General features: G+C 38.4%; 2 protein-coding genes across 2 annotated transcripts; one reads left to right on the forward strand and one right to left on the reverse strand.

Annotated features, from left to right (window-relative positions):
* Positions 1-1,597: 1,597 nt before the first annotated feature.
* On the forward strand, positions 1,598-7,918 carry calub (calumenin b). The gene is made up of 7 exons (XM_084123939.1): positions 1,598-1,694; positions 2,270-2,514; positions 2,599-2,792; positions 4,211-4,377; positions 5,847-5,907; positions 5,992-6,191; positions 6,742-7,918. The coding sequence occupies exons 2-7, from the start codon at positions 2,294-2,296 to the stop codon at positions 6,844-6,846; spliced, it is 948 nt and encodes a 315-aa protein (XP_083980065.1). The 5' UTR covers positions 1,598-1,694; positions 2,270-2,293; the 3' UTR covers positions 6,847-7,918.
* Positions 7,919-8,167: 249 nt separating this feature from the next.
* On the reverse strand, positions 8,168-25,016 carry LOC311089334 (uncharacterized protein). Its single transcript, XM_084123940.1, has 16 exons — positions 24,996-25,016; positions 20,652-20,729; positions 20,177-20,385; positions 20,027-20,083; positions 19,835-19,927; positions 18,130-18,220; positions 17,863-17,978; positions 17,606-17,776; positions 16,945-17,035; positions 16,743-16,849; positions 15,691-15,891; positions 15,363-15,494; positions 15,187-15,265; positions 10,601-10,782; positions 9,935-9,955; positions 8,168-9,579 (listed from the first exon to the last, which is right to left on the reverse strand). Exons 3-16 carry the CDS (start codon positions 20,327-20,329, stop codon positions 8,374-8,376), a joined length of 2,700 nt encoding a protein of 899 aa, XP_083980066.1. The 5' UTR covers positions 20,330-20,385; positions 20,652-20,729; positions 24,996-25,016; the 3' UTR covers positions 8,168-8,373.
* Positions 25,017-25,834: the final 818 nt, after the last annotated feature.

Raw genomic sequence — 25,834 nt, forward strand, 5'->3', positions numbered from 1 at the left:
GTCATTGGTGCCCATCAACTGTTTGGTTACTGACATTCTTCAAAATGTCGTCTTTTGTGTTCAGCAGAAGAAAAAACCCATACAGGTTTGGAACAACTTGAAGGTGAGTAAATGACAATTTTAATTTTTAGGTGAACTATCCATTTTAAGACCTTTTAAATGAAAACGAATAATACAGCTAAAAAAAAAAAAAAACTATTCTCAAAATACATTGTATTTATTATATGTAAACGTGTTTTAACATCTTATAATCTGTAATAGTGCTTAGTAAAAGTTCAAATCTAAAATGCATAACTGGGTGTAATGTGACTGATAAAATGACTGGCTACTTGAAACTTCAAACTTTTTGAATGCTTCAGAAACAAAGAACTTAAGCCAGCTTGCTTTATTTGCGGGGTCACCAGGGTAACTGCTGCATTTCTGATATCCCATTAGCGCCATCTACTGTCGGAGAGGGTGTGCATTTTCATTCAGATTCAAATGGTTCTTGAAACTACAAATATTCCAATAATTTCTGTGAAAGATGCTCTGGCTTGTGATGTGATGCAGCAGGGCCAATATAGAATTTGAAACACACACACACACACACACACACACACACACACACACACATATATATATATACATATATATATATATATATATATATATATATATATATATGTGTGTGTGTGTGTGTGTGTGTCTGATATATATATATATATATATATATATATATATATATATATATATATATATATATATATATATATATATCAGTAGGCAACATTTGAAGTGGATCAAAACCTTTGAATACCTGTTCTTGTTTTACGACAACTTTGATGAACTTTTCTGATCCACTTCAAATGTTGACTACTGTATATATATATTGTTGCCTAAGTTAATGCATTATAATTTATAATAATAATTTTAATTTTAATTTAGCCTACTTATAGGACCCATTTTATTATCTTCATATTGTCAGGAGTAAAACATAATGTTATGTGAAATTTATAAGATGTAATAAAAAACAATAATTCTAAGAAGAATACATAGAGAGATTTTTAAAAACAAATTATAACTTAATTAAATTCAAGGGGGTTAATCAATTCCAAGTAATTTACAGAGTTTTAAGTTACGCTTTCTTTAAGTATTGAAATGCAGTCATTTTTAAACGCCACAAAACTTGGAGTTAAAAAACTATATTTGTTTAAATAAACTTACCGATAATCAGTAGGCTATATTATTACACAACAATTCTGCAGTAAGATGTGTATAGGAGCCTGGATTTCTTTTATTTTTTTTCATTTCCCGCCCATTTTTATTAATATTAATGAAACAATTGACTAAAGACATACAAGAAAAGATTACTTCAAAAGGAGAAACATTAACATACAAGATAGCATTCTGAAGAAGGAGGGGGGTAATAATAAAATAAGTAAATAAAATAACGTGCCTTGAGGACGTGGCAGTTCTAAACCAATGGCATAATCACGTTTGGACTGAAGTGGACCAATCGCGAAGCGACTCAGAGGGCGTTTGCTCGGGCGGTCCTGAGTGCAATCTACAATCTGATTGGTGCGTTAAGGGAAGTCTGAGCGTTCTGTCCAATCTGATTGGTCGGTTGAACGGGCCATCCAGGGGAAGCGTCTCAACTAGTTTGACATCCGGAGTTACTGAGATCAGCCGGGTGGCGTGAAACGCTACAATATTTGGTAGGTAACGTTGCATCAAATCATTAAACAGTTTATCGAATATGCTCCGTTATGCTTCGCTGTTTCATTTATCTCGTTTGCGAGTGATTTGTATTTGTATGAAGCTTAATATGAGGACTTTAAAATTTGTTTGCATGTCTAAATACCTGTGACATTAATTGAATGTTACAATGAAATGTTATTAAGAAAAAAGAGATACTACTATAATTTATTTGGTAACACTTTGGAACAGCATTCATTGCACTAGCAAAAAAAGTAACTGGGTATTACCCTGATTGTTTTTTAGTTTTTATTTATTTATATATATATATATGTAACGTTAGGCTATTATGGGAGTGCCATGTAAATAATAGGCTATATAAATATCATAATCATTCAGTGCCACGGTACATTAATGCATAAATGCTCCGAGAATAAATATATAGAGAACTTACTCTATGCATCTAGGAGATTCCTGTCACATAAATTAATGAACTATCAATGTATATAAATAAGAAATTATTATTTGTAACAATATTGCATGTGTTTGCATTTATATTCACTTGCTCTCCACTTCGCTTTTTGACCCTGTTAAGAAAAAAAAAAAATAGTACGTGAAGATGGACCTGTTGCCGCTGTTGTTGTTCGTTGCCCTCTGCGTTCTTCAGTCCTCCAGCAAACCCATGGAGAAGAAGGACCGCATCCATCACGACACCCCCCTCAGCAACAAGGAGCACGATGATGAGGAGAACTTCGAGTACGACCACGAGGCTTTTCTCGGACAAGAGGAGGCAAAGACTTTTGACCAGCTCACTCCAGAGGAGAGCAAAGAGAGACTGGGGTAAAAACAGACGCACCACATATCTATGAGCTCTTCTGAGAAAGTTCTCTGGATCATTCGCTCTCTCTTTCTTTCTGTCTACAGTAAGATCGTAGAAAAGATTGACGAGGATCACGACGGCTTTGTGACTGTTGATGAGATGAAGCGGTGGATCAAACATGCTCAGAAGCGATGGATCTATGACGATGTGGACCGGCAGTGGCAGGCTCATGATCTCAACTCAGATGCTTATGTCTCCTGGGAGGAATACAAGAACGCTACCTATGGTTACATCCTTGGTGTGTATAATGTGTTAAAGGAGAACTCCGGTCAATTTTAACATTTTTTTGTACATTTGGAGTGCTGTCAGTACAGAGAACAACGACAAAAATCGGTGTTGCCTACACCGTGTTATCCTCTTTTTAAAATTTGCACCCTGTTGACTTCAATGGGGCAAGTTTTAAACCTGCTTTTAGCCTCTTAACATCCTTGATGTGTCATTACAAGTGCCCAGCCAATGTGAGTGATTCCTTTAGAGTTTACACGGGTGAATCTGACTGCAGTAGATGTGAAAGATATGAATAAAAATGATGTTTATTCAGCCAGCGCACATACCTGTATTTACATCCTGTTTTCAGTCGAAGTCCACAGTAATCGATTGTCGAGTTCACGCGCGTAGGTTTAGTACCTATGATCACGCGCGTGAACTCGACAATCGAAGTCAACAGGGTGCAAATTTTAAAAAGAGGATAACACGGTGTAGGCAACACCGATTTTTGTCGTTGTTCTCTGTACTGACAGCACTCCAAATGTACAAAAAAATGAGCTCAATGTTAAAATTGACCGGAGTTCTCCTTTAATTGATTAATCATATTTCTAAGGTTTTGCTCACGTTGCACATAAATCTGATTTGGTTTTCCAATCTGATCTTTTGGACCGAGCAGCTATACCCTCATTTTGCAAGTGATGTAATCAAATCCATTTGTTGTGACTGTGCAGTCAATCTGACTACAATCTGACCTCAAAACAACTAAAGGAATTTGAGTCAGGCCAAAGACTAAATACTGTTTACCATGCAGTAGAAGTGTAACGATACCCTCATGTCATGATTCGATACACATCACGATACTGAACTCACGATGCGCTATTATTGTGACACTCCAAGACACATGATAAAAGATTAACAAAAAATGTACTGTTGATTAAAATGCTAAATTTGATATTACATTGGGGGTGTAAATGAATAGGCTTGGACTTGGTTGCTGGTAACCCAATGCACAGGACAATAGAGACACCAGAATAAAAATATTCATGATTCTGAAGCTGAAAATACAGAATTATTTTAGACAAATATGGTTGCACTCTGTAACTGACTAGATATATTGAAAATAATGTAGGCCACTTTTTACACAAATATTCTCCCATTGCATTATCATACATTATATTCAACATTATATATAGTAGTTTAATATAGTACTGAAGAGGGATGGGCATTTCAAGCAAAAATAATATTCAAAGATCGATGGGTATTATTCGAAAACCGCACCTGAATTTTTTCTCATACAGTAATTTGTATTTTAGGTGAACTGTCCATGATGCATATTGTTGCATTTTTGTATTGCGATATATTGTGACACCCCTTCCATGCAGCAAATTTACTGTTTCAACCAGGAATAGCTTGAAATCCCAACTAACATGATTGTCTATGTGTGTTTAGATGAAGCAGATCCCGAGGATGGTTTTAACTACAGACAAATGATGACCAGAGATGAGCGCCGTTTCAAGATGGCTGACCACGATGGCGACATGAGGGCAAATAAAGAAGAGTTTACAGCGTTTCTTCACCCAGAGGAGTTTGACTTCATGAAGGATATTGTAGTGCTGGTACGTCTGGACAGTCACACTTTGCATCTTCCGTACCATTGCGGTTATCTTCTTTCTAGGGATGTTGATGTAACGCATTCATTCAGTTAATTTAGTTATGGAAAAAATAATGCGTTACAATTATAAACACTTTCAATGCACCCGCCTCAGACCTACGTAGGTTATCATTTCATACAGTTGGTTGGTGATGAACATGATTCAGGGCAACAACAATTCTATGGAGCCTATAGAAGGGAGTTAGAATGCCGCTTTTTGTCTCATATTTATATCATATATATGATATAGTTAAGCAATATTACACGAGTACAAATGTGCCTATTAGTTTTATACAACAGTTCAATAAATAAGAAGTAAATATTGAACGATTCGAATGAATGAGGCTGTTTTTACACTGGCACAAAAAATTTGATTTGTTGAACACGTGTAGAAACAAAAATAAGCACTAGATCTGATTTTTTTTTGTTGCATCTGTTCTGAGCCACTTCCTAATGTGGTTTTAAATCATGAATTATATAAATAAAACCGTTTCACTACTGAAAGCTACATTATATTACTCTGCAATGAGGTGATAACTGCTGTTTCTGATTCAAAACCCGAGGGTCAACCATGTCACATAGTATAGCGCATAGCGCTCATCAACAGGATCATTTTGGGAGAGGATTAATGTAAACACAGATATCGGATACCAGTCACGTCTAAAGTGATTGTAAACAGGCATGACAAAATTATCGGGTTTGGTCAAAAGATCAGATCTGTGCAGTGTAAACGCAGCCTGAATGACTCATTTAGACATTTACTGCCACATAATGGCAGTTTAAGTTTCTTATTTAGAGTATCATTTCATTAAAAAGACTTTTTAAAATTCCATAATAATAAAAAAACATAGTTAAAGGGATAGTTTTCACAAAAATGAAAGTTCTGTCATAATTTACTCGCCCTTTCTTACTTTCTTTCTTTTGCGGAACATAAAAGAAGATATTTTGAAGAATGTTGGTAACCAAACTGTTTCGGTTGCCAGTGACTTCCATTGTATGAACCAAAAAAATACTGAGAGATTTCTCAAATTATCTTAATTTATGTACCACAGAACAAAGCAAGTCATACAGGTTTGAAATGAACTTGAGTGAGAGTAAATGATTACAGAATTTTCATTTTTGTTGAACTATTTATTTAATACCCATTTAAAACCCATTAATCTGATGGCGTTGTTTATGCAATTGTAATTGCAATGTAAATGCATTCATGAGCTGCAATAAACGGTCTGTAAATATATCTAAATACTAATTCAGATGCAGCTTTAAAAAAAAAAAAACATGGCTATTGTAGCCTAAAAGTTTGTGTAATAAAGTCAAATAAACATTTCTCTCTCAAGCTACTTTTTGTAATGCTTTTCTCATTTAACACAATAATGACTTTAAATGATCTTTTAGGGGTAATTAGAATTTTTTTGTCTATGTTTTGATCTACAGGAGACCATGGAGGACATTGATAAGAATGGAGATGGTTTCATCGACTTGGATGAATATATTGGTAAGTCGTGTTTTTTTTAAGTGTGTATTTAAGTTTCCTATTCCATGAATTGATTTGTCTTACTTGTGTCCTTGTGTATTTCAGGTGATATGTACAGCCAGAATGGAGACCCATCTGAACCAGAATGGGTGAAAACCGAAAGGGAACAGTTTACAGAGTTCAGGGATAAAAACAAAGATGGCCGTATGGATAAAGATGAGACCCGTGACTGGATCTTACCCTCCGATTATGACCATGCAGAGGCTGAGGCCAAACACCTTCTGTATGAGTCTGACGCAGATCAGGTAAAAACATGATAATTCTCTGAAGCTTGCATTTGAAGGGACCCTTTGCAAAAAAGTCAAAGCCATTACGTATTTAGCTATCTTGTGTGAAAGTTGTAGTTTGCTCTACGCCCTAAACCATTAAAATCATTGTAAAGTGAATTTCTCTCCCTCTCAAAAAAAAAAGTGTAATGTAATGAAAAGTTTAGCACAACATCCACGCAAAGTAGATGGAAAAACAGTTTCCGGGTTTAGTCAACCTGCTAAACATCTCGTTTTGTGATCCATGGAAAACATTTGGCAGATGCTTTTGTTCAAAGCAACTTACATTGCGTTTAAGGCACCGCCATGCTCTACTACTGTTCGAGCTCCAGAAATGATGCAATTTTATATGAATTAATTTGATTTCATTAATAAGCCATAATTCTATTGTTCAGGGGTGATAAAAGCAAATAAAAATGAATTAGATGATGTGATAACTGCTGAAAATTATATTTGATGATATGATTGTCTAGCCTTTTTTTTTTTTTTGAAAGCTGCTTCAATAACTGCTTTTTTTCCCCCATGATAGGATGGACATCTCACAAAGCAGGAAATTGTGGATAAGTATGACCTATTTGTCGGGAGCCAAGTAACAGATTTTGGAGAAGCTCTGGTCCGACACGATGAATTTTAATTTAGAAAAATTTACACTTGAGAAATGCAAAAAGAACAATAATTTATTTTATGATTTCATTACTGTGTTTACAAAACATTTCAGTTTTTTTTACGCTGACTCGATCAAATCCAATTTTTTCGTGAACATGTCTTTCGTAGCTTAACACTCATCGGCGTTGGATTCTGATGCGATTTAAAATGCTCTGATGAAGTAATATTCAGGTCAGCTTGTGAAGCTTGTCAAAGTGATGTGTAGAGGTTTGCCTAATGGTTTGTAATGCACTAAAAGCACCCATATAATGCAGCATAATGGCATTTGTGTAACCCAACACAACATAGAGCACTTGATTCAATGGATATATTGCACACAATATGAATCTTTTTAAAATAAAAAAACAACCAATACCATTATGTGAACTACTTCTCTAAATAATACCAAATGTCTTACAACCACTACATGTACATGTTCTTCATCTTCATTTAGCCAGAGAATGTATGATATTGAAAATCAAGCATAGTAGTAGATCATAGTTTGAATGTTGTGTAATTTCATTTTTTGGATCAAAACAGACCTAAACCAGAGTTCAGGATTTGTTTATTTCTCGAGCCTGCAGGAACACGGGATGTCGTGGCTCGATGTGCTGATCTATGATCAGTTTTATTGTTCTTTCATACTCAAAGGACAGAAACTATCAACTAATATGGGGCTCTTTTATGAATAAAACCCCTGCTCAAAGGACCACTGAACACCATTCCACCCTCTGTGACCTGTCAGTAAGACCCTTTATGAAGTGTTAGTACTGTCATGAATGGACTGAACCAACAAACTAAAGCTGTTTTTTCCTCAAGTGCCTTTTTCTGTCTCCCTTCGCCTTCAAACTGCTTCGTTATTATGCGAGGCTTTGTTTTCTTACCTTTTTTCCCTTGTGCAATTCATACATGACTGAAAATGACCGCCTCACTTAATGTTAGTATATGGTTTGTGTATATATGTCTATAATTGAATGTGAACAATATGCTGTGGTCAGGTATTGTAAATACTGTCTTATTATAGCTAAGAGTGTTTTCTCAATAAAATTGATCAAAACGAATCACGTTTTTAATTGTTTCCATTTGTGGGGTTTCCTAGTTTATGGAGATACTAATCCTATCCACTAGGGGGTGATCCTAGTCATTTGTCCTTAATTGACTTCTTTTCAGCCCATAATGCACAACACATTTTTTAGGCCTATTCCCATGTTTTTCCATTACTTTGACTTTGATGTTATGCAATATTACTATAATTAACGAGGTCCACGTAATTTTAATTTTAGCTGATGAACCATCAACACCACAGATAATCTTATTGTTTGTCATGACTTTATTTTATTTTTACATTGCAATGCAAAGTGCAATTTCAATACAAAGGAAGCATGTCTATGCATTGTTGTACATACTGTAGGAAGGTCACGGGATGTTCCCATTTTACGAAGGCTTATTTGGTGCTCAAGCTCAATACTGTAATTTCAAACAAGTGTTGTAGAGCATTTTTAGCTTTCATCAATCTTCATCTCCCATCATTACTTTCACCTGTGTCAAGTTGTACATTGAAACATTCTATCTCCACGTCATGAGGATCAAGAACATAGTTGAGATGTTGACCACTTGTATCTAGATTAGATACAGACCCCTCTTCTAGGCTACTGTCATCTAAATTTGTTGCAATGTCCTCGTTAACATAAGATGTGTTTGAGCTTGTTGTGCTGTTCGTCTCTGCTGCCAGACATTGTTCTGATCCATTGTATTGACCTGAATCGAGTGTTAATGAGCTTAGATGTGTTTGTAAGTCGGTGTTTAAGACTTTTTGTGTAGCAGTGTCCTGGTTGCTTACATCCTGAAACTTTTGTACAGAACTTTCAACAACTGAAACCCGAGGATCTATATTAAGATCACCAGATTTTCTGATTCCATCTGATTTCAACTTTTCTGAATATTTGACGGAGGGTTTGTTGGCCTCTAAAACCATGACTTTAGGGTTCGTGATATATGGCTCTCCTTTATAAATGGAGAATTCTGCTTGTGTAGCAGCATCTTCTGGCGCTGAGTTTTGTGTACAATCTCTTTCTTGACTTTCAGTTGAGTTTGTTTGTATTCTGTCCAGGTCAGACTTGAATCTGTGCTTCCCAGAAATTGTTTCGTGCCTTAATTCCAGTGGATTTGCATGAATTATTGCTTCGAAGTCAGTTTTTACATCTGTATGGCCAGTATTAGGTATTTCGTAGTCTCTGTTGACTTCTTTGAGGTGTGTATTGAGCATTTCTGACTCCTTTAAGTCTTCACAATATGAAGTGGTTCTTTTTGATTGTATTTTAAATTCTTCTGTGATATAGTTGCTATCTAATTCACAATCCAAGTTAATTTCTTCTAAATCAGTACAGACTTCCGCCTCTGTTCTGAACGTAGTCTCCATATATCCTTCACCCTCTTCATCACATTCCCGAACCACAACGTAGTCACGAAATGTCACCGTTTTATTGTTAAACCTATTCACGGGCCTTCCGTTGGGCCGCAGTGACAGATAATTGCGTCTTGGTTCCCTGTTAAAGGTAATTGATGGCAAGTTCACAGATGATGGTGGTGGTGGTTCCTCTTTTTTGGTGTAGATGCCCTGTTTGCCGTAGAAAGGTGAGGTCGAGTAGTCGTACACTATGAATGCCTCGTTGTGATGTGAGAACGCATCCTCCACCAAGGGCATCGGGCGGCTGTGGTTCACCTGTCACAGAAAAACTATTTACAATTGCTTCTCTGAAGAAAAAAACATTTCTAATGTTTAAAAGCACAAATGCACAAGAGTTACTATGGGAAATTTGAAGTAATATTGTCCTTATTTATATTAAAATAGTTTAAAATGATCTACACTAAACAGTAGTGTACACTTATCTACACTAATCTACACTTTGATTTTATAACTGACTCATAGAACTGCTTTATCACACCAGTTTAGTAACAAAATGGCTTGTCAATATACTCTTTAAGAAACCATTGTATTTCCACTTTCATCTCTTTATGAAATGAAAAATACTGTACAATGAGGTTCACTAAGGGGGAATAAAGTGACATTAACTCACCATTCGGAACCATCTCAGACTCTAGACATGAAAAATTAGGAAATGCAAAAAGATTCACTTTGAGACTTGTTTATAAATGTACTAAAAAATCTTTTAGTTTTGGGTAAGCAAGACATTTTTTTAAAATAAATTAATACTTTTAAAGTGTCAAAAGTATAACAATGAAGACATAATGTTACAGAAGATTTCTGTTTTTTATATTAAAAAATCCAGAAATAATATATCATGTTTTCCACAAAAATATTAAGCAGCACAACTGTTTTCAACATAATAAGGCATGTTTCTTGAGCACCAAATCAGCATATTAGAATGATTTCTGAAGGATTATGTGACACTGAAGACTGGAATAATGCTGCTGAAAATTCAGCTTTGCATCAAAGAAATAAATTACATTTTAAAATGCATTAAAATTAAAAAGCAGATATTTAATATTGTAATAATATTTAGCAATTTTTCTATAGTTTTTCTTGTTCTTTTAAAAGCTTACAGACCCCAGATTTTTGATTGGTAGTGTAAGAATTTGGAAGTAAAAGTAGTTACACTGCTCTGTTTCTTATGTATTGGGAATAATACGTTCGGGACAAATGGACATTTTGAGCACATATGCAAAGTTTAACATTTCCTTTGTCCATGTTGTGCAAGTTGCATGAATAGATTTTGTCTTACCACATTAGAGTCACTACTGTCAGCCACACTGGTCCGGATGGCATGATCCCGCTTCTCTCTGCTCATCCGAATGCAGCGCACCAGTGTAAATAAGGCAATGGCCAACAGGATCAGACACACCCCTGTCCTGCCCACTGTCTCACTGCTATACAGATGCCCCGCGCCCAAAGGACCCTGTGGAACTTATATAATGCATTTACTGTTTATTATTTAATGTTGTTGCAAACCTGTATTCCTTAGGCATACATAATAATATGTTTATTTTTTATAACGCCTTTCAAGAACCCAAGGTCGCTTCACAAAATAGTACAAATAGTAGACAGACAAAAGAAACAAGCAATCAGCTTATTAGGCTATATCAAGCAAACAAACAGAAAAGCAGATGGAAACAAGCAAACACTACAAATAATGAACATAAGTCAAAGATAACATAAAGTCAAACATATAAGCCTTTTTAGTAACATAAATTTCGGCAAAGTATGTAAAATAAAATAAAGGTGAGAGAGTGGTAGACAGAGAAATAGAATTGAAGATTATTGATTGAGCATGGTAAATATATGAGTTTTAAGTTTTGATTTGAAGATCTGGAGGTTGTCGATGGCACAAATATTAGGGGGCAGTTTATTCCATAGCTTAGGGCCTACAACACTAAAAGCCACACCACCCACAGTAGATAGTTTAAACCTGGGGACGACAAGCACATTTTCATTGCTAGATCTAAGAGTCCGGGCAGGAAGGTTGCACTAACTCAGCGAGGTATTGAGGTGCGGGACCGTGACAGGCTTTATAAACTAAGACTAATAGTTTAAACTGGATGCGATTGACCACAGGAAGCCAGTGAAGTTGATGAAGGATAGGGGTAATATGTGCAGATTTTTTATTATATGTAAGTGCTCGAGCAGCAGAGTTTTGTACCATTTGAAGGCGATGTATTGCTTTGTCGGGTAGGCCGCTGTATAAGGAGTTACAGTAGTCCAATCTGGAGGTTATGAAAGCATGAATAATAGTTTCAGCATCTCCAAAGTTAAGAGAGGGGCGTATACGAACAATATTCCGCAGGTGAAAGAAGCATGATTTAACAGTCTGACTGATGTGTGAATGAAAGCATAACGTGGGGTCAAACAAAACTCCCAGATTCCGCACAGTTTTTGAAGGCCTAATCTGAACACCATCAATATCAATAAAAATGTCATGTCCGGGTAAACTCTTTGATTGGGGCCAATTAGCAGGATTTCAGTTTTCCCAGCATTAAGCTGTAAGAAGTTATCAGACATCCATGTTTTAAGTTCCTGAAGGCAGGAGATAACAGAAGCGAGTGGACAAGCTGAGTTGGGGTTAATCATGAAATAAATTTGAATATCATCAGCGTAACTATGAAAGTTGAGACCATGCCGTCTGATGATCTGGCCTAGTGGCAGCAAATAAATAAGAAATAGAAGAGGACCAAGTACAGAACCTTGAGGTACACCATGAGAAGTAGTGACAGTACGGGATCGATTCTCACCTATCCTAACAAATTGCTGTCTATCCGATAGATATGAAGTCAACCACCGAAGAGCCGCACCAGTGATACCTATTGAAGACAGTCGAGAAAGAAGTGTAGAGTGGCACACAGTGTCAAATGCTGCACTGAGGTCAAGAAGAACCAGGATACTATGTGCACCAGAGTCAGAAGCCAGAAGGAGATCATTTAGCACTTTTAAAAGAGCTGTTTCTGTGCTGTGATATGGATGGAAACCAGATTGTAGTGGTTCAAATAGATTATGTCTCTCTAAGTGTGACTGCAGTTGTGCCGCAACTACCTTCTCAAGTAGCTTGCCAACGAAAGCGAGGTTCGATATTGGTCTATAATTGTTCTGAATGGCGTTGTCGAGGCCGGACTTCTTGAGATTTGGAGTGATGGCCTCTGTTTTCAGATTAAGCGGGACATAGGCAGTGGCAAGATATCTGTTAATAATGTGAGTAATAGGATGAATAAGTGAAGGAAAAAGTTTTTAGAAGATATGTTGGAATAGGATCAAGTGTACAAGAGGTAGAATTAGATTTGATAATCAGTTTTTCAACCACAGATGTATTTGTGAGTAGAAAAGTGTCTAATGGACAACCTATCAAATATGGAGTTGAATGGGGAGTGGCAGTAGAAGAGAAAGATTGATAAATTATCATTTTTTTGTAGGAAAAAAGACTGAAAGCTTTCACAGAGATCAGCAGACCCAGCAATAGCTACAGAGGATGGTTTGACTAGTTTGTTTATCTCAGAGAAAAGAGCTTTAGGTTTGCACTTAGCTTTGTTGATAACAGTAGAAAGATAGTTAGAGCGTGCAATGTTAAGTGCTTCTTTATATTTCAGTACTGAATCAGAAAAAGCCATGGCATGGACAAGAAGGGAAGATTTTTTGTGAAGTCTTTCAAGACGCCTACATTTTGTTTTCAGAACTCTAAGCTCAGTAGTGAACCAAGGAGATGAGTGGGTAGATGGGACAGTTCTAGTTATTAATGGAGCAAGATCATCCAAGACATTACCAATAGATTTATCATAGGTTGAAACTATCTCATCAGGACTCAGGAGATTGAGTGCGGAAGGAAGAGCAGAGACAGCAATAGCAGCAGAGAAATTGTCAACAGTTATAGATCTCAGGTTCCGGTAAGATATGGTAGTTTTAGTTTTTGGTTTTACAAGGGGAAGTGAGAAGTCAAAGACAATTAGTTTATGATCAGAGATGCCCAGATTATGACCCTGAACATGCACATTGTGTCAATACAAACAGTACAGAGCAGATCAAGAGTATGAGAGTGAGAATGTGTTGGAAAATCAATATGCTGAGATACTTCAAAATAATCCAAAACAGACAAAAAGTCTTTTGCAGCAGTACAATCAGAATCAACATGTATATTAAAGTCACCTAGCATCATGATTCTATCATGCCGGGCGAAAGCCAGAGTGAGAAGTTCAGTCAGATCAGAGCAAAAATTGTGATTATTTCTAGGAGGTCTATAAATCAACAAAATCAGAAGCGGAGCGGGGCCAGCAAGTTGAAGTGATAGACATTCAAAACTAGGAGCATCAAGAATGTCATATTTACTCACTTTATAATTGTTCTTAAAAATCACCGCCAGACCACCACCTCTGCCACTAAGTCAAGGTTTTGTCAGATAACTATATCCAGGAGTTAAAAGGTTCAATTCAATGAAGTCGTCAGGTGTTTGCCAGGTTTCAGTTAGAAACAGTAGATCCAGGTATCTCTCAGTTGTGATTTCATTCAGCAGTGTACCCTTGCCAGTCAGGGAACGAGTGTTCAAAAGAGCACAGTTGTGTCGATGGGGAACATGCATTGGCGAGTAGATCGCATCTCTGGTTAGTGGTATGAGAGTCCTGGCACGGTGGAGAGTCACATCATTATGGTAACTATGGTTACGTTTCGATCTCGGCGACAGGATCATAGGTATTGATAGAAAGGAGTCGTTGTCATAAAACCATAGACGTTTAGCAGACCGATGGATATAACGTGCACTACATGCAATTCCGAGAGTAGTACATAAGTCGAATGTGGAGGTTTCCAGCCGGGATGGACGATTTAGGTTATGCAGTTGCAATGAAGTGTAGTTTAAATCCGTAAATGAGAATCAGAAAAAGCCCAACAAAGCCCAGGGCCGGCAGTCTATTAATAGCAAAATACATCTCTTTGCAGTTTAAGACAGCACTCACAGAAAGCCGAATGGCCACCCACGTTACAACAACACCACGTTAGCCAAACCCTGCTGATGTTAAGTGAAATCCACAAAACTAAACTAAACAGCTCGCTAGACAAGTGGAAACTTGCTTACCGGCTGCATCAGATGTTATGGGACTCACGGATATGCAGTGGTAGAGGGCTCGCGGGAAAGAGTAAAGCGAGGCCACCACGTTAGCCAGACCCGAAAGGGCAGAACCACACGGAAACACCGCTCAGTGAACAAGAGGAAACTTACCTACCGAGAGACAGTGGGCAGAGGGCTCGCGGGGATTTCACAGACGCTGAACAGAAGTTTGCAGAGATTGTTCGAAGAATGTCATAGGGACTTTAGAAGATGTAAGTTAGTGCGTAAGTCCAATATCACATAGCAGTTCAGGAAGCTTCACTCAAACATCTGTTCCATTAAATCCAGATTTTATGTCCCGAGAAGGCAGATCCAGAAGCTCTTTCCCATTGACAGGTTATCCAGATTATTTATCCATTTTTAATGTCCCGAGAGAACATCCAGAATCAGATGCTCCGGAGACAGAAGTGTCGCCCAAAGCAAACAACACGATGACATTAACAGTAGAAGATGAAACGTAACAAACAAACGAAAAACAAAACAAAACAACGATTAACGATGAGAAGCTGCAGCCATTACGCGCACAGCGTACTCTCACCGGAAGTGACAGGTAACGCAATTACTCACCCTCATGTCGTTCCAAACCCGTAAGGCCTTCATAAATTGTAAGTGGGTGCACTTTTAGTTTGCTCACAATTTATGCATGCCTAAGGATCCTTATTTCATATATATTTGTATATTCCCGATTAAGATAAGAATCCAGAGTTTTCTAGAAGATTTTCAAGTACCTGATTGGCCTTTCTGAAGAACTTCCACATGTAATGCAGCTTTAACAGTGTCTCCTGATTCCAGGTCAGTGGCTAGAACCTGCAACACAGTTGCCAATTGTCATTTTCTAGAATAAGTAGTAGTAGAATACTGTTCAGATTTTGCTTATGAATGTTGTCTAATGTAAATGTCATACCTCTAGGAAGTATTTGTGGCTGGGATGTAGTCGGCTGGTTTTAGCAATGAGCAGTCCCTCTTGTGTAATGTAAAAAAGCCGAGAGCTGTTGTGTTGAGAGTTTAGAGAATACTGCAGTCTTGGATTGAAGCCCTTTAACCCACAAACATAAAGCAAACTCAGTTTCTTAGGCTTAAACAGAAGCATGAGCCCATATTTCATGCAATGAATGTCAAGCCAGGGCCTTTGTGATGTTGAAATTGGATGTTGACTCTGAGGTGTTACAGCTGTGTGGTTGTAAGGATAGTATGTGGTTTTGTAAGTGTTGTGATCTTGTTGAGTCACGTACATCGGAGAAGTCTTGATCCGTGGCCTCCAGGATGAGTAATTTGTTGGCGTACGTCATGACAAGCGAGGCAGGACTTGTGCTCTCACTGACAAAGCCACGGTACGCTGAACGGTTGAACTGGGGCGGAAACTTGTTTTCTGCAAGAACCCTCACCAGAACCGTGGCTACTGCATACTTCAGAGGGTCATCCGTCTGAGCTGCCTGAGCAGAAACATCGCAATGCTTTCAAAATGCAATAAGGAAAACAACACTTCTTAAAAAATATAATAATAATAATAATAATAATATATATATATATATATATTAGGGCTGTCACTTTTGTGAAAAAATCCTGTTTGATTTTTGAGACATAAGTGTTCATTGAATCGATTGTAAAATCGATTTTCCATGTCTAAAGACGTTTCCATTTTAAATGCCAAATATTGGCACATCCACGGACAACTAACAGGCATTAGCTCGAACGTAAAGAGGGTACTTGAGACGCGCACAAGTGAGCAAATATTCCTGATGATTTATGGGCGTGAAGTTTCGTGCACAATGACAAACAGGAGTGCAACATTCTCGAAAAACAATAACCTGAGTGGACTGCCATAACATCAATGAAAAAATCACTGCAGGCTTCAACATGGCTGTGTTTACGATTAGAAATGTCAAACAAATTTCGCCTGCATAGGCGATTGTAGACGCGTAGCCCGAATCTGTATGTTTGCATGTGACTGTCTGCATACCGGCAGAATTCACAGTTTTGTTGTAAAAAGAGACACATTATGCAGCAGTATAATTTGCTGTTATGCGTGTTTGTCAGAGCCTGCAGTTGCTGTGTGACGCGCGTTACCTGCGGGCGTATCGTGACGAGCTGGAACAAAACTTGCGAAAACAAAACTTGCATTGGTTGGTCCGATCGATTGTGCAATCGATTTTCGAACGTAAAGTGACAGCCCTAATATATATATATATATATGTATTCAAAAATAAATCAGCTATTATTTAAAATATGCTAAAAAATATATATTTTACTTTTTAAAATGTTTATTCTTAACTCTCAGACGCACCATAACACGCAGTCTCAGTGTCGGGATCAGCAGTCTGTTCTCCACGCGTCTGGTTATCTTTACTTCTCCAGAACTACTGTCAATGACAAATCTGCCATTATCTGCCCCTGTATTAAAGCACACACACACATATATATATATATAATTAAAAAAAATATCTCCCCAGGAGTTTAGATTAGGTTCAATGGCAGAGGATAATCACCTGACAGGATGGAGTACTTTACTGGCGTTCTGAGACCCTCATCGCCATCCAAAGCTTGAATCGGACCCGGACAGAAATCCAAGACAATGTCCTGAGTGACAGTTAATCAGACGATAGAAGGAATCACATACACTTTTTTTTTTTTTTTTTTAGGTTTAAACTGATCAACAGAGAACAGTGAAGACCTTTACATTAACAAACAAATTATTTTCAATATAAATGCTGTTCTTTTTAACTTTCTACTCATCAAAGAATCCTGAAATAATGTATCAGGTTTTCACAAAAAGATTAGGTAACACAATTGTTGTCAACATTGATAATAAGAAATATTCATTGAGCAGCAAATCAGCATATTCGAATGATTTCTGAAGGATCATGTGACACTGAAGACTGGAGTAATGATGCTGAAAATTCAGTATTGCATCACATAATAATATTCTACAATATTGCCTTTTTTTTACTATTTCTGTGATCAAATTATTGCATCCTTGTTCAGTATAATAGACTTTAAAAAATGTTGTTTTACCAACCTCAAACTTTATTTGTAATAGGTTATATTTCAGACATTGAGATGTTTTGTTTTGTAGCTAAAGTCAAATTAATATCCCTCATGTTTATAGAAAGAAATGAATTGTTTATTTTATACATTCACAGGGATTACCTGCTCATTCTCTGTGATGTTGGCGGTGTACAGGGGGTTGGCACATATGCGTTTGCCATGATTGGCTGAGAGAAGAGTGCAAGGCTGGAATTGTGGGTATTGGTCGTCCCCATCTGTCACATTGATGATTACTGTTGCTGTTGTGTTGTAGTGCTCATTTGTGTTAGTCTCCTAAAGACACATGAACATATGAGTACATGTTTTGTTTTTTTCCCCATCTTTTTTATCATTACCAAACAAGTATTTTCTGTGTGTACTTTACCACTGCAGAAATAGTCAGTCGGAGCTGAGTTTTGATCTCGTAGTCCAATGACTTGTTGAGAATCACTTTGCCACTGTTGGGCAAGTCCACTCGAAAATACCAGGCATCTGGCTGGAAATATTTGATCAAATGTCAACAGATGATTATCAGGTAGCCAATTTGATTCATCACCAACAAAATTTAAGTCAGATGAGACTAAAGTATAGGACTAGCAGAAGATTTCTACTGTGGGTTTGTAGATCTGAAGAGGTGTTTGGTTCACCTACTGATGTTTCATCAATGATGTATGTGAGCGTGTCTCCATCAGCATCTGTGGCCTCGACTGTAAACGCTACAGAGTTCACCGCTGTCAACTGAACATACACATAAAACAAGAACATCTCACGAATGTAGTGTATATATACACATATACAAAATAAATAGACAAAAGTTTGGGCTCGGTAAGAAGAAAGAAGTCTCTTATGCTCACCAAGGCTGGATTGATTTGATTAGAAATACAGCAAAAACCGTAATAAAGTGAAATATTATTCACAAATTCTATTTGAATATATTTTAAAATGTAATGTATTTCTGTGATGGCAAAGCTGAATTTTCATCAGCCATTACTCCAGTCTTCAGTGTCACATGATCCGTCAGAAATCATGCTGATTTGCTATTATTATTATCAATGTTGAAAACAGTTGTGCTGCTTAATATTTTTGTGGAAACTGTGATACTTTTTGTCAGGATTCTTTGATGAATAGAAAGTTCAAAATAACTTTTGTAACATTTAAAATTATTTACTGTCTATTTTGATCAATTAAAGGCACAATATGTAACTTTTTTTATTTAAAAATAGCAAAAATCACTATATCTATGTTATATATATTTTTTAGTTGTGTACTTACATTATCCCGACTGTTTCCAACAACTTTTAAACAAGGAGAAATTTGTAATTTAATTCGAGAAACGTCCCGTTTCTTTATTTCCGTTGTGTCGCCGCCAATGCCGTCATATCCGCGTTGTCCCTGGTTTCCACTCGTGCTGTCATGGCAACCAGAGCTATGAACCAGAGCCGTCTGATAGTAACCAAAGAGACTGACGCGGACAACTTTGTAGTTCGCAATGTCTATTTGCACGCTGTTGTTGTTTCGTTCAAACATTATGGACCATGACAAGCAGACTTTGGATAAAAAAAGGAGAACTAAAATGAGAATCAATATCAGCGCGGTGTTTTCGAGATGCCGAGAGCTCCCATTGACAGTATATAAACGAGAGCTCCACGTCCGAGACTTCGACCGCTCCTACATGTACTTTATTAAACAGGTGAGCACATTTACATAAAACTAATCAATGTTTTATAGTTCAACAATGATAAAATGTCAGAATATGATCTGTAAGTTATGTTATTCTAATGTTGATCTAGCTTACTGCTAGTCTCATACAGACAGACTAACACATACATTTCAACACATTCAAATGCAGTTTAGTGTGATAGTGTAATGTTAGACCAAGTGAAACAGCGCTGCGTTACCTCACAAGTTTAATTTGTCTAATAAACTGACCTGTGAGTAGTAATTCTGCGTGTAGTTCGGTAGAATGAAATGTCCATATTCCTTTTATATCCGCGGGACTCGCGTCGCTTTTGGAGCGGTTTGGAGCTGATAGCTGTCTCTTAGCAATCCCGAACTGCTTCATATCACAGTCATGATAACATCGATGTATTCAATCATCCATAAAAATGATTAGATCGGTCGGCTTGACGTTGACGACAAGATCCATAATTCTTAGCAAATGTTGCGTCATCAATCTACGCCTTTGTTATTGTAAATAGGTTAGCGACCCCTAGTGGCGAAAAATGCCATACTGTGCCTTTAAATGCATTCTTGCTGAATAATAATTAAAGAAAATCTTACAGAGCCCAAACTTTTGAGCGGTAGTGTATGTCAATGCATGAAAGAAAAAAGTTGTTTTGGTGTGTCTTTTACCTCGCTGAGCTGCAGAGGTTGTATGGAGCTTTGCAGGAATTCAGGTTTGTTGTCATTCTCGTTGAGAACCTCTACCATGATCCTGTGTTCAGCCTGATAACAACATTTGACTTTTATTTGACGTGTAAATTATATAGCTAAATCAAATTTTCTAAGAGGATGCTACTGTATGTCACAGATAATTGAACTTACCTGTAGGGTTTTATGTTTGTAACACCTTAGAGTTGCTGTTAAAACGGAGCCATGTATCTGTAATATCATCATAGTCAGATGATATTATTTAAACAAGACAGAAGATGATAGTGTAATTGCATGCATTTACTGATCTTTTTTTAATGTTACCTCACGGTCAATAACTCTAGTTGACGTCGAGTTCAGTCTGACAGTTCTTCCCTCCAGATAAAACCAATCAGCATCTTTTCCAGAAACCTTTAAGTGCATGTTATTGGCTGATGGGTGTGCAGTGAATCCAAGGTTGGCAATAAATGTTCCCATCAGGCTGTTCTCTTTGACTGTGGCAAACACGTCATGACCACCGTCACATTCACTGGCTGACAAAAAAAACAAAAAAAACACACATAACACTGAACAGTCAAAATTCCTTGTTTTCACCTGCTGTAGTCAATATTTAGCATGTTGTTGTATGTGTTGTATGTGCGTTTAAGGTTGTATGGATGCATGCATATCAAGTGTGTGTGTGTGTGTGTGTGTGAGAGAGAGAGAGAGAGAGAGAGAGAGTGAGAGAGAGAGAGTGTGTGTTTTTTCCATGTGATTTGTCTCTGTTGGTGTTTATACCAATTACAGAATGCCGGCTGACCACTGAATAAAGGTGGCAGAATATTAGAATCTTCCACAGTGGCTGTTGACTGAAGATCAACCACAAAAACATTTCTCACTGCGGGGATAAAAAAACAATCATGTTAAAAATGACTTTTTGTTATTATATTTACTGTCTGTTAAAGTGTAGAACTGTAACGGTCACCAGCTGGAGTGCCCTTGAGAACCACCAGAGGGCACTCCACACCCGACTATTATCACTCTCTCACAAACTACATTTCCCATAACTCACTGCCTGGACTCATCATCACTAATTGCATTCACCTGTGTCTCATCATCCTTGTTAGTTTCAGCCTATTTATTCCTTGTTCATTCATTCAATCATTGCGAAGTTTTGTTTAGTGTCACGCTGCAACTCTGAGCGTTTTCCTGGTTTTCTTGTTTCTTGGTTTTCGGATTTCTTGCCTGTTCCTTGGATTACTCTCTTGCCTCTGACCCCTGCCTGTCTTGTTTTTGTTTTGTTTGTTTGGACTGTCTACCTGTGTTTTGACCCATTGCCTGTTTATTGGATTACGTGTCTGGATTGCCCCTTAAAGCAGGGCTCAGTAATTTCGGGATTTCTTCGCTGTATTCTCACTTTTTGCTCGCAGGTTTCTCTCTAGAGCTCCCCCTACAGCTTCGGAATAGATATTTGACAACACTGTTATAAAAACTCGTTGGCGATTCTCAGACACCAGAGGCTAGTAGATCAACGACATCAAAGCAGATGGGACATTCTTTAAAACGTCTTCTTCATTCGGGTTCGGACAGCGTGAGGGAGCGCAATAATTACAGCATTTTAGCAGATTTCTTTTGGCCGTAAAGCAATTCGTTACATCGCGAGACCTGATATCACGCAATACTTCCTGACGCGGCGGCCGCCGGCCCGCCGGCTCAAAGTTGCAAGTGCGAATTTTCCGCTCACGGGCACCAGGGGGGTGCGAAATGACCACCATTCAACCCGAAATAAGTACTATAACCATTCCAGTGACTCCGAAGCTGTTCAGTTAAGGTAAAAAAGTTACTTAGTTCACCTTTAATAAAGCTGCAATTGGATCTCACCTTTGAGTCTCGGAGCAGTTTCGTGACAAAACTTTGCCACAACACAGATCCAGCAGCCAAGTAGACCCAGACCCATCATGAATCCAGCAGCACAGATCATGCGTCTCCATCAGGGAGACTAGCCCATAGAGGAATATGTCATGGACTTTTTGGAGCTGGCTCGCTTGACCTGTATGGACGAGTTATGTCTGATCTTTTTTCGTGGAGGACTATCCGAGCCGCTTATCTCCATAATGCCACTTTATCACCCTAGCTGGACTCTAAAGCAGTATGTTGACTTGGCCCTGCAACTGAGTGGCTCAACTTTTTCTGTGGGTTTCACGTCATGCCCACTCTAGTGTTGGCAACTCCTGTGCTAACACTGCTCACCAGCGCAGTCACACCAGAGCCTCATCCCGCCATGGCCTCTGCCGAGCCCGAGTCTCTTCACGTCAGCCCTGCCGAGCCCGAGTCTCTTCACGTCAGCCCTGCCGAGCCCGAGTCTCTTCACGTCAGCCCTGCCGAGCCCGAGTCTCTTCACGTCAGCCCTGCCGAGCCCGAGTCTCTTCACGTCAGCCCTGCCGAGCCCGAGTCTCTTCACGTCAGCCCTGCCGAGCCCGAGTCTCTTCACGTCAGCCCTGCCGAGCCCGAGTCTCTTCACGTCAGCCCTGCCGAGCCCGAGTCTCTTCACGTCAGCCCTGCCGAGCCTGAGTCTCTTCACGTCACATCTGCCGATCCAGAGGCGCTTCACGTCACATCTGCCGATCCAGAGACGCTTCATGTCACATCTCTCCACGTCATGCCTGCCAAGTCTGAGTCTCTTCATGCCACGTCTGCCGACGAGCCAGTGTCTCCGGACAAGATGGCCGCCGCCAAGCCAGTGTCTCCGGACAAGATGGCCGCCGCCAAACCAGTGTCTCAGGACAAGATGGTCTCCGCCGAACCAGTGTCTCCGGACAAGATGGCCTCCGCCGAGCCAGTGTCTCAGGACAAGATGGTCTCCGCCGAGCCAGTGTCTTAGGACAAGATGGTCTCTGCCGAACCAATGTCTCAGGACAAGATGGTCTCCGCCGAACCAGTGTCTCCGGACAAGATGGCCGCCGCCGAGCCAGTGTCTCAGGACAAGATGGTCTCCGCCGAACCAGTGTCTCCGGACAAGATGGTCTCCGTCGAGCCAATGTCTCAGGACAAGATGGTCTCCGCCGAGCCAATGTCTCAGGACAAGATGGTCTCCGCCGAGCCAGTGTCTTCGGACGAGATGGCCGCTGCCACGTCGCCTGAGCCCTCAGCAGAGATGGCCGCCGACACGCCTGAACCTGAGCCCTCAGCAGAGATAGCCGCTGCCACGGTGTCTGTTCCTGTTCCTGAGCCGGTGTCTGTTCCTGAGCCGGCGTCTGTTCCTGTGCCTGAGCCGGCGTCTGTTCCTGTGCCATGGCCGCCTGAAGGGTCGTCTCCGCCCTGGTCGCCTGCACAGCCTGATCCGCCATGGTCACCTGCACAGCCTTGATCCGCCCTGGCCTCCCGTCTTGCCACAGTCTCCAGGTCGTCTTCCGCTCCACGGGCCCCCGGGTCCACCTCCCTCCTGGAAAATTTCAGAGCGTCTGGAAGCCGCTCCTTTGAGGGGTGACTATGTAACGGTCACCAGCTGGAGTGCCCTTGAGAACCACCAGAGGGCACTCCACACCCTACTATTATCACTCTCTCACAAACTACATTTTCCATAACTCACTGCCTGGACTCATCACTAATTGCATTCACCTGTGTCTCATCATCCTTGTTAGTTTCAGCCTATTTATTCCTTGTTCGTTCATTCAATCATTGCGAAGTTTTGTTTGGTGTCAAACTGCAACTCTGAGCGTTTTCCTGGTTTTCTTGTTTCTTGGTTTTCGGATTTCTTGCCTGTTCCTTGGATTACTCTCTTGCCTCTGACCCCTGCCTGTCTTGTTTTTGTTTGTTTGGACTGTCTACCTGTGTTTTGACCCATTGCCTGTTTATTGGATTACGTGTCTGGATTGCCCCTTAATAAATCTGCAATTGGATCTCACCTTCGAGTCTCGGAGCAGTTTCATGACAAGAACATTACTGAAAGCTCAACAATTCATTCTCATGCCATTGTTTGTATAGTACATTACTATACCATCATAATACAGCTCATTATAAATTGGCTAATTTAGCTCAAGGGAAACAGATGCTGGCTGAATGTAGCTAAAAAGGCTGGAAATGTATTATTGCATTCATGTTTAGAAAATCCAGCATGGAGTAACATGACCTGTAAATGTATGACATAAGAAAGACTTTCAGCAAACAGCCCTGCTCTTGTTTAAGACTTATAAATCTCCTAAGGAGGTTTTCAGCAGACAGTTAAGCCTTCTTACTTGCAAACACCCAAACACACACTTGCTTACAAACATATTTGAGCTGTGTTAAACAATTTCCATTCAAGTAATCAAGGACACATTTAATTTTGTACATTGTTCAATACAACGTTCCAAACAAGTAAAGTTTAATGCTTAAATTTTAATATGTAGTACAATAGGCCTATAATATAATTAAGCAATAATATGAAAGGGTGTTGATAGACATGACATGAAGTGCAGAATTTTAAAAAAAAATAATGTTTTAAGTGATATCCTTTTGGTAGAAGATTTTTTTTTGTTTATATTATTTGAAATAGATTAATTATTATTATTATGAAAACATAAAACATTTGCAACTATTTAACAACTATATTGATTCTTTATTCATTTAGCTTAGTTGAAATAAATATATGAATGAATACATTAACTCTGCAAACTTATATTCCAGCATTTATTTATCCCACCATGTTTTTAGCAACAAAAGATAATAGAAAAAGTGAAATCAATTTAGTCATATGTTCATTATACATATTTATTACTAGTATTATTATTATTGTAATTCTGTAATGTCCATTGTGGAATTTCGTATTTTGTTTTATGTGACCGTATAGTATTGTGGATGATTAGGGATTGAAGATTTATAGGTAATAATTGTGAATAAACATTATTTCATCATCATCATCATCATTAGAGTTCGACTAAGTCTATCTCCACCATTTTGTTAATGTGAAGACAAACAATCATGCCATGATACGAGCGGTAAACATGCACACTGAGAAACAAGACAGATCATCTAAAGAGTATACAAGACTATTACACAAGTTGATGGAGCATCTCTCTCTCTCTCTTATAACGTTACAGAAGAAAAGACAAACCAAAAATAGACTTCAGGGCTGTTTGAGTATTGTAGTATTAGAGAATAAGAAAAGATCGCACGTTAACCTCACCTGTCCCATCTAACTGTGCTTCAGGTCCAGATGTCCAGATATTCTCTCCAAAGTTACGTTATTACCATCCTTTATTTGGATGTGAGTGTATAAAAGAGATTTCGAGTATTGTTTGTGTGTGACTTGCATGTAAGTGTCCACCTCATGTCTGTGTTTGGAGCAGTTGGAGAACAGTGGATAAGTCTAAGGTTTAGTGTTCAAACTCACTGGATCAGAGCCAACGCCAAGGTAAGAGGTCAAGTCAAATGCCACATCTAGGTCTTACCATCATAATATATGGTTTAACCAATAGCAACGCTTCACTCCTGGCCAATGAAATAACAGTATTCTAAGATGGCAGATAACCTCTGAGCAAAAACACATCATAACCAATATATCATATAATCAAACAAATACAGTGGGCTACAAAAGTCTGAGACCACACTGAAAATTTGGGATACCAAATCTGGAAATTAACAGAAACCAATATGATTTTTATTTTATTTTAAATATTACATTTTTGCTGCACTATTTTTTTTTAAAATCTAATCAAATAATCAATCAAATTTGAAATTCATCTTCATTTTTCAATTCAACTTTTACTCAATTTGTTATGCTTATAATTTTGAAAACAAAACTTTAAAACTTTTTTCTATGGTCTCTGACTTTTAGTTGTATATCTAGGTAGGTAGGTAGGTAGGTAGATAGATAGATAGATAGATAGATAGATAGATAGATAGATAGATAGATAGATAGATAGATAGATAGATAGATAGATAGATTTTAGTTTCTATATGTCACATTCAAAGCAAAAATGTTATGCGATGCTTTCTCCTGATGATCCTGATGGTAAAGTGTGA

The sequence above is a fragment of the Abramis brama genome (genome assembly GCF_963993115.1).
Source record: "Abramis brama genome assembly, chromosome: 9".
In the NCBI taxonomy this organism is placed as follows: domain Eukaryota; kingdom Metazoa; phylum Chordata; class Actinopteri; order Cypriniformes; family Leuciscidae; genus Abramis; species Abramis brama.